The sequence below is a fragment of the Rhinichthys klamathensis genome, unplaced genomic scaffold (genome assembly GCF_029890125.1).
Source record: "Rhinichthys klamathensis goyatoka isolate OS25496 unplaced genomic scaffold, OSU_Roscu_1.1 h1tg000492l_1, whole genome shotgun sequence".
NCBI classification, from domain to species: Eukaryota; Metazoa; Chordata; class Actinopteri; order Cypriniformes; family Leuciscidae; genus Rhinichthys; species Rhinichthys klamathensis.
The window spans coordinates 293,038-309,200 of NW_026606978.1; the positions used below are offsets into that span (position 1 = coordinate 293,038).

The following is a 16,163-nucleotide window of genomic DNA, read 5'->3' on the forward strand; positions in this document are numbered from 1 at the left end:
GCTGCTTAATATTTTTGTGGAAACTGTGATGTATTTTTTCAGGATTTCTTGATGAATAAAAAAGCTCAAAAGAACAGCATTTATTTGAAATTAAAAAAAATTGTTACATTATAAATGCCTTTCTCACTTTTGAACAATTTAATGATTCCTTGCTGAATAAAAGTATTCATTTCTTTCAAAACATTATTCTCACAATTTTGAACGGTAGTCTATATATTTAAAGGATTAATGGTTATAACATTCTGTCATCATTCACTCGCCCTTTTCACTCAAACCTTCTTTTTTTTTATGGAAAACAAAAATAGACATTTAAACAAATGTTTTTCGTTTTATGTTTCACAAAGTTTGAAATGACAGAATTTTCATTTGTAGTTGAACTTTCTGTTGAAGTATAATACATAATGAACAAACAGACAGCCAGGCGCCTCTCTTTCTCTCTTTCTCAGTGATGTTGTCACACGTGCACAGTAACTAATGGCTGTGTTTCCCCTCAGCACCCGGGCAGCCACCTTTGAACGTGGAGTGGAACCTGATTGGCTCGAAGCTCACTGTTCATTGGGAGCCTGTCATTTCTCTGGAGATGGAGTCAGATGTTACTGGGTATCAGGTAAGTGCTTCCCAGCAATGTAAACCTCAAAGCCAAACTGTAAGGCATTATTTTCACATAATCCTATTAGCTTGTTCTATTCCAGTGAGCATTTAGGAAACAACTACATTAAAGTGCTTCTATTATTTCTCTTGTTGGACCATTACCCACCTTTGTGGTAACGGAAATTAAAAATAAAACTAATTTCGAACGCAGATCTACAGCATATATGCTAGCGAAAACACCAGGTGTGCTAATAAACACTGCGGTTCCCCACAGTGTATGATAATGTGATTTTACTTCCTTTATCGGCTAAAATAGCTTGTGCTGAATAAATCTTAGAGGTTGTTAGCACGTCTCTCATTTGGTCTCTCCAGGTGACTTACAGAAGAAACCGGCATAAAGAAATGAACTCAATAACAACAAATCTGACCTCAGTGGAGCTCACCCTACCTGCAGATGACGATTACATCATTCAGATACGAGCGCTGAGCGACGGCGGGGAAGGCATGCCAACCGAACCCATCAACATACATAAACTTAGTAAGATCACGCTGTTTTTCTATAATCTCATCAATTCGATACATTTGAGTATGGGGGTTTTCTGAAATGAGGGGTCATTTTAATGTATTTATGTGTTTTGTTTTGTTTTTGTAGTCCTATGTACACTACTTTTCAAAAGTGTTGGGGTCTATATAGTTTTTTTGTTTAGTTTTTTCAAAGAACTTTATTATTTTATTCAATAAGGACGCATTTAATTTATCGAAAATTACATTTATATTGTCACAAAAATCTGTTTCATATAAATGCTGTTCTTTTTAACTTTCTATTCATCAAAGTATTGTGAAAAGAAATGTATCACAGTTTCCACAAACTTATTAAGTAACTGTTTAAAAGATTGATTGTAATGGTTACCTAAACAGCAAATCAGCATATGAGAATGATTCCTGAAGAATAAAATTACATTTTAAAAAATATATTAAAATAGAAAACAGCTATTTTAAATTCTAATAATATTTTACAATATTACTGTTTTTACTGTATTTTTGATAAATAAATGCAGCCTTGTCGAGTATAAGACTTATTTTTCAAAATATATAAAAGCTCAAAGTTTTGAACAGTAGTGCAAATGAATGTTTCAGTTCTATTTAGACAGTTTCCGGGTTAAAGGAAATGGCATATGGCATGTAAACACCGTCTTTTCACCATCCAATCAATTCTCAATGGATCAAATTAAGTCCCCCCTACATTTTTTCTACACAGTTTCACTCTGAAAGTTTAACCTATCTAAAAACTGACTCGCAGATCGTTCTGAATCAGATGTGAACAAAACTTGTGGCTGAATAGTTTACTCTATGTATTCTTGTTGACGTTATGAACATGATACGGGGGCATTAGAGCACTGTGACTTTGCCAAGACATGTTCCTGAATTTTCTATTTTGTTGATCCTGGATTAACATTCCTGTACAAAAATTTAGTCCTAACCCTATCCATATTCCTTAACCTAGCCCTAAAATCAGAGGGAAATGAGACGTGAATAACACTGATGTAGAAGCAGCTAACCCTGTTTGTAAGCCTAAACTTGACATCAACTGTAAACTTGTCCCTCACACCTGATTGGTTGTTCTTGGTGAAATGGCGTTCACCCTCCCTCACATTCACGGTTTAGGACTTCTATGAAAATGCAACAAGCTCAAGGGAGGAAAAAAAAAAACCTGCCTTCCTGATGTCCCTGTTGGACAGTGTTACTTTGGAAAAATTTGTGATTTATGAATTCGATTGTATCAGTTGTTTATATTTCGGCTCATTTATTTCACGTCTGCATCCTCACACAATATTACATTTGCGTGCATGAGTTAAACCTGCAGGCGTGTGCAAAGCACATTCACTGCCCTCCGCTTTTCAAGGCCCATGATGTAAAAGATAAATATCCAATGCCAAAGGGATATTAAACACACAGGCCCCTATAAAATAAACAATGCACAGTTGACCTCATAATGTTCTCGTCCTGTTCCCCCGAGTGAACAGCGCAGGTGCAGTTTGCAGCGTAGACGTTCTGTTACGGCAGCCCACAGAGTTTAATGCGCATCTCCTAAATGAGTTCTCACTGATTTGATGTGTCCTCCTCGTACACCTTTTATTCTCCACTGGGCTAAGCAGTCTGATCTTTATTAACTAGCCCAAGCTCTCGCCATCTATCTTGTCCCGCTCGTCTCCGTTCCCCCATGGATATAACGTCACAGGCTGATGCAACTGCAAGGGGCGACTCTTCTCTGTGGCTTATTGTTCACATTTTTCATTTAATGGCCTGCAATGCCTCGCTTTCACGAAAAAGCCCTGGCTTTTACGGTTGTTAATGTTGGAAATGATTAGCTGTGCCAATAGCAAGGTTTTCCAACCTGCTTTAGCATTAATTAGTTAGTCATTTAAAACAGGAAAAACTGCTCAGTGAGCGTCTACTGTAAGTCGATGTAATTTACTCAGAGCACAAGACTGTCCACCACCAGATTTAAAGCTAAACACTGATAAAACTATCATTTCATCCTTCAATTCCCAACGACCTTTTTTCCTCACATGTGCTCTAAGTTGAAAAATGTAAACTTTAGGGGCGCAATGAAACTTAATATCTTAAATGACTTTTTTTCCTTAATAAAGGGATACAAGGACACATTTACAAGAATCAAAAATAAAAATACTGTCATTTACTCACTCTCAACTTTTTTTCACTTCTGCAATAATGTGCTGAGTGTCTTCTTTAAAAAGAGACCAACCTTAGGTCTGGAAAGCATTTATGAATTACAACCTTTTAAGTTCAGATCTAAGCTGAAAATGTGGGCGGGGGGTTGACAGTTGACAGCTTAAATATTTCTGCTTCAAGCTGTATTTGATGTCATTATTTAAAGGGATAGTTCACTTTGGAATTAATTTTTGGTATGTTTTAGCTTACCTCCAGTGCATCCAAGATGTAGGTGTCTTTGTTTCCGCAGAAGTTTCAATTTTGATATTTTTAGGTCAAACCGTTCTTGTCTGTCAGTCATATAATGCAGGTCTACGTTAACTTCCTCAAAGAGCATGCACAGAGAAGTCCAAATTAAACATGATTTAATGACTCGTAAATGTAAGTACACATTGATGGCCTAAGACACGAAACGAGCGGTTTGTGTGAGAATTGAACAGTATTTATATCGTTTTTACCTCTTGTAAACATAGCCACGTCCAAGTGATCTGATGGCGCCGGCACTTCGGTCTTTTCCGGAAAGCGCCGGAAGTGATCTCTCGCACGTGTACGTCACTCATTGTTTACACAGAACAGAGATTGTAGGTAAGACGGCTAATTAAAATGGTACTAATTTGCGCTTATCCGGGATGTTTAAACCGTCGTAAAACAAAACAATTTAAAAAAAAAAAAAAAAAAAAAAAAATTGTATGAGTAATGTACACGCGCGAGAGATCACTTCCGGCACTTTCCGGCGGAAGTTTTTTTTTTATTAATTAAAAACTAATTTCAAAGTGAACTATCCCTTTAAACGCTCACACACATATATTTCAATCATGACAACTCTCGGAATAGTTTTAGCATGTTATTAAATATGTTAATGTATTTGGTCTTGGCGGACTAGATCTGCTACGCTGCTGCTGTAGATTATTGCTGCTGCTGAAGAGCTAGTATGGACTTGCTACTGCTAACAGATACACAGACACGCTGCTGTGAGCTTGTAAGATATGCTGCTGCTGCATAAATAGACGTATATCAATCCCTCAGGTGGAGCTGGGGGAGGTGGAGGGGTTCAGAGGAACTCTGATAGCGCTGCACGACTAGCCAACAACAAACACTGAACCAGACTATTTGAATGTTGAGCAAGCAATCTCATTGGCTGTAGGATCAGCAGAGGCCAATCAGCTTGTCCCATGCAGTAATGATGTGATTGCTTGCAGATTGCATGTAAAGGACCGATCAGCTTGGGCTCTCTAGAGTTTCATGACTGAACTATATTATTGTGCTATTAAAATCAGTATTGAATAACGTGGGCTAAATAAAGTTTAGTCGTTCCTTCCTGTTGCGGGGCAGCCCAGACAAAAACATTGTCATAATTCATCAACAGTAGATCAAAAGCAATCTATTGGCATAAATGTGCATTATTCATTGATTGTGAACTGCTCTGAAAGCACGAGCCTTTAGAAAGTGCATCAGCGCCACTTTGCTACTTTGAAACAAGCAGTGCTCATATTTATTAAATCATAGACTTGAAGCTTAATAATCATATTAGACTGTCTCGCGATTCTTGTATTTCCATCCCCAAATTTAAGACCTCTTAAAAGAATTATTGTTTGTTATACCATTTAATAGTTTTATGACCTTCAATTTCCTTGCCTCCAAATATACAGTAGTCAACATTTGGATCAAGAAAGTTCATCAAAGTTGTCCTAAGACAAGAACGGGTATTGTTCAAAATTCATGTATAACTTTGATGAAAGGTTTTGATCCACCTCAAATGTTGACTACTGTATTTTACAGTTTACACACATCTCTTTTTAGTCACAGATGTCAAAAGTCGAGTCCTGATGATGCCTTTCGTTATTGCTTCCGAGTCCATTTGTATTCATTATCACAAGTTAATCCTCTTCAGCGTCTTAAAGACCTGTTTTCCATGTTCCAGGTATGAGCGTACGAGGGTCCAGAGCCTGGCGGCCCAACACCATCCCAGCCTCCTTGCTTTCTATCATCGCATTATCGACACTGCAACCGGCTTTGTGTTAACAGTCTGAAGGATCGAACGTCCTCTGACCGGTGTGATTGCCCGTGCTCTTCCTCGCAGTGGAATCGCTGGAGAGGTGCACCAAAACACTTCTGAGGCAAGATTATTGATCCATCTCTCCGTAGTTATCTGAGGCAATGCCCAGCGAACCGTTTGAGGAGCGTAACGGGAAAACGTCAGCACCACGGTGGTCGGATTTCGTGTGCATGTTATGTACTGTGTATCATTGTCTCTTTGCAAGTGATCCGAGACCCTAACAAGGTTTCAGATGAAGGTTTTTGCAGCAAACCGGTGTATGAGGTGGGATGAGTCATATTACTGCACTAAGATTCCATCTTCTCATTGATCCCTAAGAACAAATGCCTTACTTCCATGTACATGCCAAAGTAGTTAACGTTCTTTTGCTTTGTACTAAGCTTCTGTTGGGTAAAATTGTGATTGTTTTGTAATTATCACATCATTAATTTAAGGATTGGTTGACCCAAAAATCATTTACTTACTCTCATGTTGTTGCCATGTGACTTTTGTTTTTCTGTGGGACACAAAAGAAGGAATTTTGGGTGCTGGGCGCTCATTCCCACGCAACTATAACGAATGGAGATGGAGGGCCCTATTTTAAGGATCTAAGAGCATGTTCTAAAGCGCACGGCGCAAGTGCACTCGTGTCCGAAACCACTTTTGCTAGTTTAAGGACGGGAAAAATGGTTGGCGCGCCCAGCGCATGGTCTAAAAGGGATGTCCCTATTCTCTTAATGAGGAATGGGTGTGTTTTGGGTGCAATAAACCAACGGGAGTCTCATTTCCCATTCCCTTAAAAATCCAGGTGCGCTTGCGCCATGGCGGATTCGCTATTTACATGGCGGAATTTGCAAGCGGAAAGACTGAACGCTTCTCCAGAGCGCAAACGGATCTGCTCGTGCGCGAGGCCTACCGGATTCCACCAAATCTTTATGTACACAATACAAATCTTTTACATTGTAATCCTTGTATTTTGTGTGTAATAAGCAGAGTGTTAAGCGCATAGTGGACCCGCCTTCAGGCGCACATTACTAACACACTCTTTAAATAACAAAAAGAATATTGCGCCATTGACTTTAAACCAGGTTTCAGTTGGTCAGTGGCACAGTCTATTTCAGTTGCCTCAAAATAGAAACGCTCCAACAATGCGCCTGAACACACCTTGTTTTCAGACCAGCAAACTCATGGGCGCATAAATAGGCGCATATGCTATTTAAACAACGTGGCGCAAGACGTGAAAATGATAACTGCGTCAGGCTGAAAGTAGCAAAAAACACTTGCGTTTCGCCACATTGCGCCGGGTGTATGAGACACGAGAACATTACGTGAGAAATAAGATTGTTTTTGTGAACCGGATCAACTGATTGAACTCAAAAGAACAATTTGTTCATGAATCGAATATTGTTTATCTTATTTTCTTATGAACCAGCAATGGAAAAGTACTTAACATCTTACATTACAGTATACTGGTTAAAACTATTGTATCACTTAAGATGACTAGGCATATAGCAAGTCATTTTTCAGTGTTTCATTGTCAGAAGTTTCATTGTCATTCACTTTCATTATAATAAACAGAGCAGCCAGTGTGTTCTTTAAAAATTCACCTTTTGTGTTCCACAGAAGTCAGTCATTTGGAACAACATGAGAGCGAGTAAATGATGACAGAAGGTGTAAACGTTCCCTTTAAGCTACTGTTTGATTGTTTTGTAATCACATTATTAATTAATATTTAGCCCTTGCTTACCATTTCAGTTATTTGTTCAAGAGTCGTCTCTGTGCCTTATCTATGTTTTAGCGTGCACACACACAAGGCTTGTATTTGTTTGCTCCAGGCACCATGCCGCAGCTAAAAGCCTCCAGTATTCATGATGGCCACAGTGCTGCATTCACAGATTTGGTGACATTTCATCTGCGTTAACACTAGGAGAAATTATAGGTAAATGTGTCTACACTCACAACGATATAGTAATTATCATAATGACATGAAGGAAATTATTGGGCTTTTATAAATATGCCAGAGATGTTCAAAATTGAATTAAGCCTTTCGACACTTAAGACTTAAATGCAGTCATAACGATTTGGTTTATTGAAGAAATGCCATCCTTTTTTTATTATCAGAAATGTAATTTTAGTAACAGGTGTGTGAAAATGTAATTCTGAGATGAGCAACCAATTTTTACAGTATTACAATATGAGCGTTATTAGGCTTTCTTTCCACACTAACAGCAAGTCTGGAGTGATAAAGCCACATTTTAATGACCCATTTTTCAGTATTATCACTTTATCATCCCTTGAAAAAAAAGAAGTGCACTTAATAGTATTTAATATGCATTTGTAGAGTACTTCAAAGTATATATTTTTAAAAACTGTACTTTAATAATGATATTATAACATTAATAAAAGGCCACTTAAGTGTACTTAAAGAGTTAACTTAGGCCCTGTCCCAAATGGCACCATAAACTCTTGCTGTCTTCCAACGAGTCCGCACTTTTGGGAAGTTGTCTGTTACAGAGCTGATGGGCTTGCAGACTTGGCAAAAGTGCGCATCGAGGGCAGATATCAACCGCAAAGGGGGCGCTCTCGAGCATCCTTTTGAAACCTAAAATGACAAATGGGACACCCTATATGTTCTGGTGGACTTCACGATCACGCGAACGTGGCGGCCATTGTAAGTCCACAAGGCTGTAAGTACATATGAAGTGTGCCATTTGAAACAGGGCCTCTGTTTCTTGACACACTTGAATACACTTCTATAATGCAACTATCAAATTGAAATTTTTACTTGATACATTCGGTAACACTTTATTTTACAGTGTCCTTGTTACACGTTACATGTAGTTACTATAGTAATTACTATAAATTGTACAGGTCCTTCTCAAAAAATTAGCACATTGTGATAAAGTTCATTATTTTCCATAATGTAATGATAAAAATTAAACTTTCATATATTTTAGATTCATTGCACACCAACTGAAATATTTCAGGTCTTTTATTGTTTTAATACTGATGATTTTGGCATACAGCTCATGAAAACCCCAAATTCCTGTCTCAAAAAATTAGCATATTTCATCCGACCAATAAAAGAAGTGTTTTTAATAAAATAAAATAAAAGTCAACCTTCAAATAATTATGTTTAGTTATGCATTCAATAGTCAATACTTGGTCGGGAATCCTTTTGCAGAAATGACTGCTTCAATGCGGCGTGGCATGGAGGCAATCAGCCTGTGGCACTGCTGAGGTGTTATGGAGGCTCAGGATGCTTTGATAGCGGCCTTAAACTCATCCAGAGTGTTGGGTCTTGCGTCTCTCAACTTTCTCTTCACAATATCTCACAGATTCTCTATGGGGTTCAGGTCAGGAGAGCTGGCAGGCCAATTGAGCACAGTAATACCATGGTCAGTAAACCATTTACCAGTGGTTTTGGCACTGTGAGCAGGTGCCAGGTCGTGCTGAAAAATGAAATCTTCATCTCCATAAAGCTTTTCAGCAGATGGAAGCATGAAGTGCTCCAAAATATCCTGATAGCTAGCTGCATTGACCCTGCCCTTGATAAAAACACAGTGCACCAACACCAGCAGCTGACATGGCACCCCAGACCATCACTGACTGTGGGTACTTGACACTGGACTTCAGGCATTTTGGCATTTCCTTCTCCCCAGTCTTCCTCCAGACTCTGGCACCTTGATTTCCGAATGACATGCAAAACTGAGCAACAGTCCAGTGCTGCTTCTCTGTAGCCCAGGTCAGGCGCTTCTGCCGCTGTTTCTGGTTCAAAAGTGGCTTGACCTGGGGAATGCGGCACCTGTAGCCCATTTCCTGCACACGCCTGTGCACGGTGGCTCTGGATGTTTCTACTCTAGAGTCAGTCCACTGCTTCCGCAGGTCCCCCAAGGTCTGGAATCGGTCCTTCTCCACAATCTTCCTCAGGGTCCGGTCACCTCTTCTCGTTGTGCAGCGTTTTTTGCCACACTTTTTCCTTCCCACAGACTTCCCACTGAGGTGCCTTGATACAGCACTCTGGGAACAGCCTATTTGTTCAGAAATTTCTTTCTGTCTTACCCTCTTGCTTGAGCGTGTCAATGATGGCCTTCTGGACAGCAGTCAGGTCGGCAGTCTTACCCATGATTGCGGTTTTGAGTAATGAAACAGGCTGGGAGTTTTTAAAAGCCTCAGGAATCTTTTGCAGGTGTTTAGAGTTAATTAGTTGATTCAGATGATTAGGTAATAGCTCGTTTAGAGCCCATTTTCATGATATGCACATTTTTTGAGACAGGAATTTTGGGTTTTCATGAGCTGTATGCCAAAATCATCAGTATTAAAACAATAAAAGACCTGAAATATTTCAGTTGGTGTGCAATGAATCTAAAATATATGAAAGTTTCATTTTTATCATTACATTATGGAAAATAATGAACTTTATCACAATTTTTTGAGAAGGACCTGTACAAAGTTACACGCAACTAACCCTAAACCACACCCTAATATTAACCGTAACCCTATAGTAAGTACATGTAGTTAATTATTATTACTCAGTACTGAAATATATAATTACACTGTAACTTTGTTACAGTATAATTATATATTTAAGAACTGAGAAACATTCAGTCCTTATTATAGGGTTAGGGTATAATCAGGGTTTGTTTGAGGGTTAGTTGCATGTAGTTATGCACAATTTACTGTTAATACTATGGTAAGTACATGTAACGTGTAACAAGGACATTGTAAAACAGTGTTACCAAATAAAATGTAACCTAAAGTACAATTTAATTGTGTTTTAATAATATTTTGTCATGCTTTGAAAGAAATACACTTATTTCGATGTGTTGACTAACATACTAAAGCACATGTAAAGTACTTGATCAATTTAACTGTAGTGTGTTTGTTCGATACTACATTTAAAGGTAATATTTTTTAAATGTACTTAATTGCAACTTCATTTCAAATACGTGTTTACGGATATATTTAAATACATGACATACAAGTTTCAATAGAAAGAACATTAAAGTATCGACAAATGCTTGTCAATACAATCGGCAGTACACTTTAACTATATTTACAAAGACGATAGAATATTAAGTAATTATGAAATTATTTCAAAGTGAAGTCATGCTTAAGTGTACTTCTTTTCCACAAGGGATAGCTCAAGTATTATACTATTTTGACACATTATTTTTGAAATATATTTTGATCTCCTCCAGTCCCCAATATTTGTAATAGCGCTGCAATTTTCAGGTACAGTAACGTGAGACTGATCGATCGGGCATGTTTAACGCATTAATAATCGGTTTCAACTCGTTGTTAACAAAGCACTACAGCATAAACTCAATTCCTTCCTGACTCCATTTAAAGTTGTTTTTATATATAACAGCAAATCAGATGTCAGCTTGTGTTATTTTCTTTGCCCTCTGGTTATCTGCAGGCTGTTACATCTGAGCGAGCACAGATAGTACAGATATCAGCGCATCTCTGTTTTTTAAAGCGGCGGGCAGCGCTGGATACTGCAAACGTCTGCCGCATCTCAAACCCAAAATGCTGAACGGCTGCAAAATGCCACTTTGTTTTTTTCCTAGCCATGTACATTGTGACTTGTTCTTCTGTGACTGTTAAAAGTCTGGTACTTTTTGTATTTGAAGCTTGTTTTAGCAAAGCTCTGATAAATAGCTTGTGTTTTATTTGTTACGTTCTCGCTTTCTAGGCCACTCAACCAGATGCTCCTCAGGGCCTTTATCAGCTGAATCAGATGCGTTTAGGAAAGTTAAAAAACCTGCTTACGCGGATCGCTTTAGACTCTTTCAGTCCCGGTAAATAATTCTTATAATTGTGTATCACAATACTGTGGCCTCAGACTTTGCAGCCACAATATATAAAACACAAGAATAATGAAAAATTGAGAGACGTGACCCGAAAGCACACGATTTGACTTATCCTTCCCGTGATGTAGAAGCCATTAAAGCGCGCTAATAAATTACAGAGCGCCCTGCGGGGGCTTTTGACCAAATCTGCAAGGGAATAATGGTTATTAGGACAGACGAGACGAGATGGATGTGAGGCGAACAGCACGAGTGATCAGACAGCTGACGAGGAGCAGGTTTGCTTTTCCTCCTTTTGTTTCTCCTCACGAAAGGGACGTAGCCACCTTCTTTTCGGTGTTATTTTGGGATGACCGCACTCAAAGGGCCTTCGTACAACTCTCACTCACGCACGTTTGAGGAGACTCTAGGGCCGCCCCGCACACTCGGCCTTGGTTTTGATATGCAAGGTCAAATAAGAAGCAGTCTGAAGTGAGAGTAAATGAAAGAGCTTTGCATTGTCCCCACAGACTTGCCGTACAATATAGATGTCACATCAAACTCTGTTGAAGCTCTTGGATGTGTGTTTTTTGTGTGTCCGGGATGAAGGCCGCTGCATGATTTTGATTTAACCTTTGATAATGGCTGCTGACATTTAGGTGACTGTTGGGACTTGTGTATTTTGTTCTGGATTGTCAGCCCCCATTTTGTGGATATTCTTCATATTTATATTTTGGAGTTGCTTCGGAGTACTTCATCTGAGATCCTTAAGTGGTTATTATTATTTGTCAGGCCATTTTGTGGATATTATTCATATTTTTATTCTGGAGTTGCTTCAGAGTACTTCATCTGAGATCCTTAAGTGCTTATTATAAATGTTAAAAAAAAAAAAAATTGGTTTATGTGATTGCTTCAGAAAAAAAAAAAGTAAAAGTGTTTTGTATTTTGTACGTATTGTTTTGTTGGTTCAGTTTTATGACATCAAACTTGTAATAGGTTTTTTGTTAAAGGTCAAGTGTTGTCCTTTGAAAGTAAAGCAATTTGATCGTGACTGTCACTGATTGATTGGCGGCAACATTATGTAGTGGAATGCAAGATGATATTTTGTTTCGTTTTAGTTGAAATGACAAAGAGATCAAGATTAACTTTGTGTGTTAGATTTCAAATACATCAACCTTCCATATGTCGAATACGTGTAACAACACTTGACCTGATGTTGTGATATTTCTGTATTAATGCATTGTTTAATACTTATCTCTGTGAGATGATGTACTCAAGCTGAATACCGTTTTCATATTGAAAAGAATTGGACTGTATATAGTAAAGCTGTGCATGTTGATTGTTTAATGTGTGTACATTTTCTAAAGCAAATTTAATAATAAAAAAAACACTTATTGGAGATTTACCTCTATAATGTCACAATACTGAGTCCTTTTGTTCTGTAATATGTTTCACTGCCATTTAAAGCCACACGATTTTCCCCAGCATTAGTTCAGGATGTAGAAATCACTCCGAATCAGTGTCGAGAATCTTTCAAAAGCAAGCATTTTTTATGCAATATTCAACTACATAATTAAAAGCTTGTTTGACAGTTTGGTGGGTGGGTGGATACATGTCTTGGCAAAACATATTCAGCTAAATAGAGAATTCACAAAATGTATCATTTTCTTTTTACAAATATACTTTATAAGAACATGTTGTTTTATATATAAATGTTTTGTGACTTTTTGTAGGGGAAGACCTTTAGTGATTGCTAATGTGACCATATATATATATATATATATATGTGTGGATTGGATCAAAAATACAGCAAAAAGTAATATTGTGAAATATTATTACAATTTAAAATAACTGTCTCAAAAACATAAAAAATCGTACTGACCACAAACTTTACACAGTATATTTAGTGCACCACTACAAGTGAGTGTGATTCTCCCATAAAGGTTTACCAAGTTTATCCAGTGCCTAATGCGATCATACTGCCTTCTATAATATATAAAATCAAATCAGTACCTTAGTCCAAAAGCTCACATAAAAACACAAGAGCTGTAACAATATTAGCACATCCTAGAGTCACAATCGCTGGATTTCACCCTAATTTCATCACAAATATCAAAATAGTGCACATGCTTTTAATAATTAGGTCTGTTTTGTCAGGGAAATAGTTTTGCTCAAACAGTTTAACTGTACTAATATTTTTGAAATATCTGTCACAAATGCTGAATTATAAGTTGGCCTTGCACCACAGCTGCCTTTGTCCTTTGTCCTATTGTTTCACTATTAAACCAGTTCGAAATAATGCATGAGCTGTTTAGGCCTGTTACATGACTAATAGATTGGAGTGGAACTGCACTATTCATCTTAGCAGTTCTCTGACAGCCTCTAACCCAGGGGTGTCTCACTCATTTTAGATCAATGGCCGGACTGGATTAAACCATTTTCTTTTTTTCTGGTGTACCCATGTTGCACACGGTCTCTGTGGAGACTTATAAACAATTAAATTGCAGATTTAGATGCACAGAGAGAGATGTATAGTACTGCTGATCTCACCTGAATTAACAGCTGATTTTGATTATAGGGCATGTGAGAGGATAATACACAGGTTATGTGATGTGATTCATACATTATAATGGTTCTGGATGAAGGGGGACGGGGGATAATTGCGATAGGTTTTAGTTTTTGCTCATTAATTGAGAAAATGTTTAGCTTATGGCTTTGAAATCTAGGCTCAAGTATCTCTGACGTCAGCAGTTACCAGTGTCAATTAAATAAACTTATCTGGGTCTGATTTAGTTTGACTTATATGAAGGCCAAAGACATTCAGAACACCCATGCTGTATAATAGATCTGTATTTGGTATTTGATAAATATAATGTGAAGTGATACATTTTATGGAAAGGCTACAAACTAATGTCAGTAGGTCCATATACACCATTATTATTTAGTGACATCCAACTATATGTACACAAACAGTGATACTAGACAAAGTATCCAAGGAAAATCCAAACATCCGCCTATCATTCATCGACCTCAAACGTGGCTTATCGTTTGAAACGTGTAAGTACAGTAGTAGCCTAACTTTAGAAACGTTACATGGCCGCTCGCAGTCGACACTTAGAAATGATTCAAATGTTTAGACATTCTCCTTGTTGTTTTTTCTGACATTACACAAAACACGTTCAAGGGCACAATACCAATGCTAATACTAATACCGAAACCAAAACGCTATCAGACGTGAGCAATGGAATGGGGAAAAAATGCAAGATATCTAGATCAAGATCATGAGACGCTGCCAAAAAACAACTGTCCGCCGACCGAGCGCATGTTTACAATGCAAAAGCAGCGCAGTGGAATGCACAAATATGGGAGTAGAGCTGAACTGTGCTTGCATACAGCTGCATATGACCACTGCGAGCGCGTCGTGCATTCAGAGTTATTACTGAGATTTATTGAGCGTTGCAATCATCCCTGCTTTTCCCCTATGTGCTGTTCTTGAGGAGTCTCTATTGGTGTCAAAAGCCGTGATGTGCGGAAGGATTTACTGCAGTCCATTCTTACGTATCTTGGGGTGAACTAAATTTTTTTAAAGTGTTTTTTCTCCTCTTTTCCTTTTCTGTGCCTTTGCTTTGGCAGTGATTCATGCCGTGCCTTGCAAACTGGTAGCCCCTGGAATTGCTCTCCTGGCTATGTCCTGGCTCCCTCTGTGATGAATGCTGTATGCTCTATGCTCTGTCTATGATAAACTGTCCATAGTGCCCTCATAAATTGCTGTGTGGTCGAGTCCGAAACAGCTGTCACGGGGAAAACAAACAAACAAAAGTCCACCGTCAACCGCAGTGAAACGCTCCGCGTGTCAGCCAGAAAACATGCCTCCCGTCTCAGCCAATCTGTTTGCTCCTAATTTGCTTCACCCTGAAATGAACACATTTATGAGCACTGGGAAATATTGAACGGCGCGGGCCTATTTTATGCTAAATATAAAACGAAATGTTATTACAAAGTACAGTTATTAAAAATGACCTCATTATATATGCATATGCATTTCCATTTTCATCCAATTAATTCATAAGAAAGGCCTATATGTGGAAAAAGCCTTGAGGGTTTATTGAAGAGTCTCTCTAAATTTAACAGTGACAGCGGCCTCTAGAACCACCTGACATTTAAGTAAATCTTTCGGATCAATATCTCCACCGAGTATTTTACAACCTCTTGGCTCAGGTAGAGGTGATTTAAAGGGAGAAAGCCAGCGGCGCGCAGAACCTTATTAGATAAAATTTGTCAATTAAAAGTGTCTCCTGAGCCCTGATCTAAACGACCCGTGGCTTTAATACAGCCGTTGCCATGCATACTTTTCCTTACGCTGTCCGCTTCACTTGGTAACTTCAACATTATCTCTTTTATATGTGAAACACCCGCAGTTTCCATGCGTCTTCTGCGTAGCATAACGCTGTGTGTTTAAGAGTGTGTGCTGCTGCTCGCAAGTGCTAATGTGTAATGGGCCTGAGCGGAAGGATGAAAGGAAGAACATAAAAGGGATAGATAGATAGATGGATAGATGGATTTAGATAGATAGATAGATAGATAGATAGATAGATAGATAGATAGATAGATAGATAGATAGATAGATAGATAGATAGATAGATAGATAGATAGATAGATAGATAGATGATAAGATGTATGGATAGATAGATGAATTTGGATAGATGGATTTGGATGGATGGATGGATGGATAGATAGATGGATAGATAGATGGATGGATAGATGGATGGATTTGGATGGATGGATGGATAGATGGATGGATTCGGATGGATGGATAGATAGATAGATAGATGGATAGATAGATGGATAGATAGATGGATAGATAGATAGATAGATAGATAGATAGATAGATAGATAGATAGATAGATGATAGATAGATAGATAGATAGATAGATAGATAGATAGATAGATAGATAGATAGATAGATAGATAGATAGATAGATAGATGTATGGATAGATAGATGAATTTGGAT

At 38.1% G+C, this 16,163-nt stretch overlaps 1 protein-coding gene across 1 annotated transcript in view; it reads left to right on the forward strand.

Moving 5' to 3' along the window:
• Positions 1-5,981, forward strand: part of cntn3a.2 (contactin 3a, tandem duplicate 2) — a 69,765-nt gene extending 63,784 nt beyond the window's left edge. The window contains exons 21-23 of the mRNA XM_056237674.1: positions 495-607; positions 964-1,129; positions 5,246-5,981. Of these exons, the coding sequence (XP_056093649.1) occupies positions 495-607; positions 964-1,129; positions 5,246-5,346 (380 nt within the window). The 3' untranslated portion in view covers positions 5,347-5,981. The remainder of the gene's footprint in view (positions 1-494; positions 608-963; positions 1,130-5,245) is intronic.
• Positions 5,982-16,163: the final 10,182 nt, after the last annotated feature.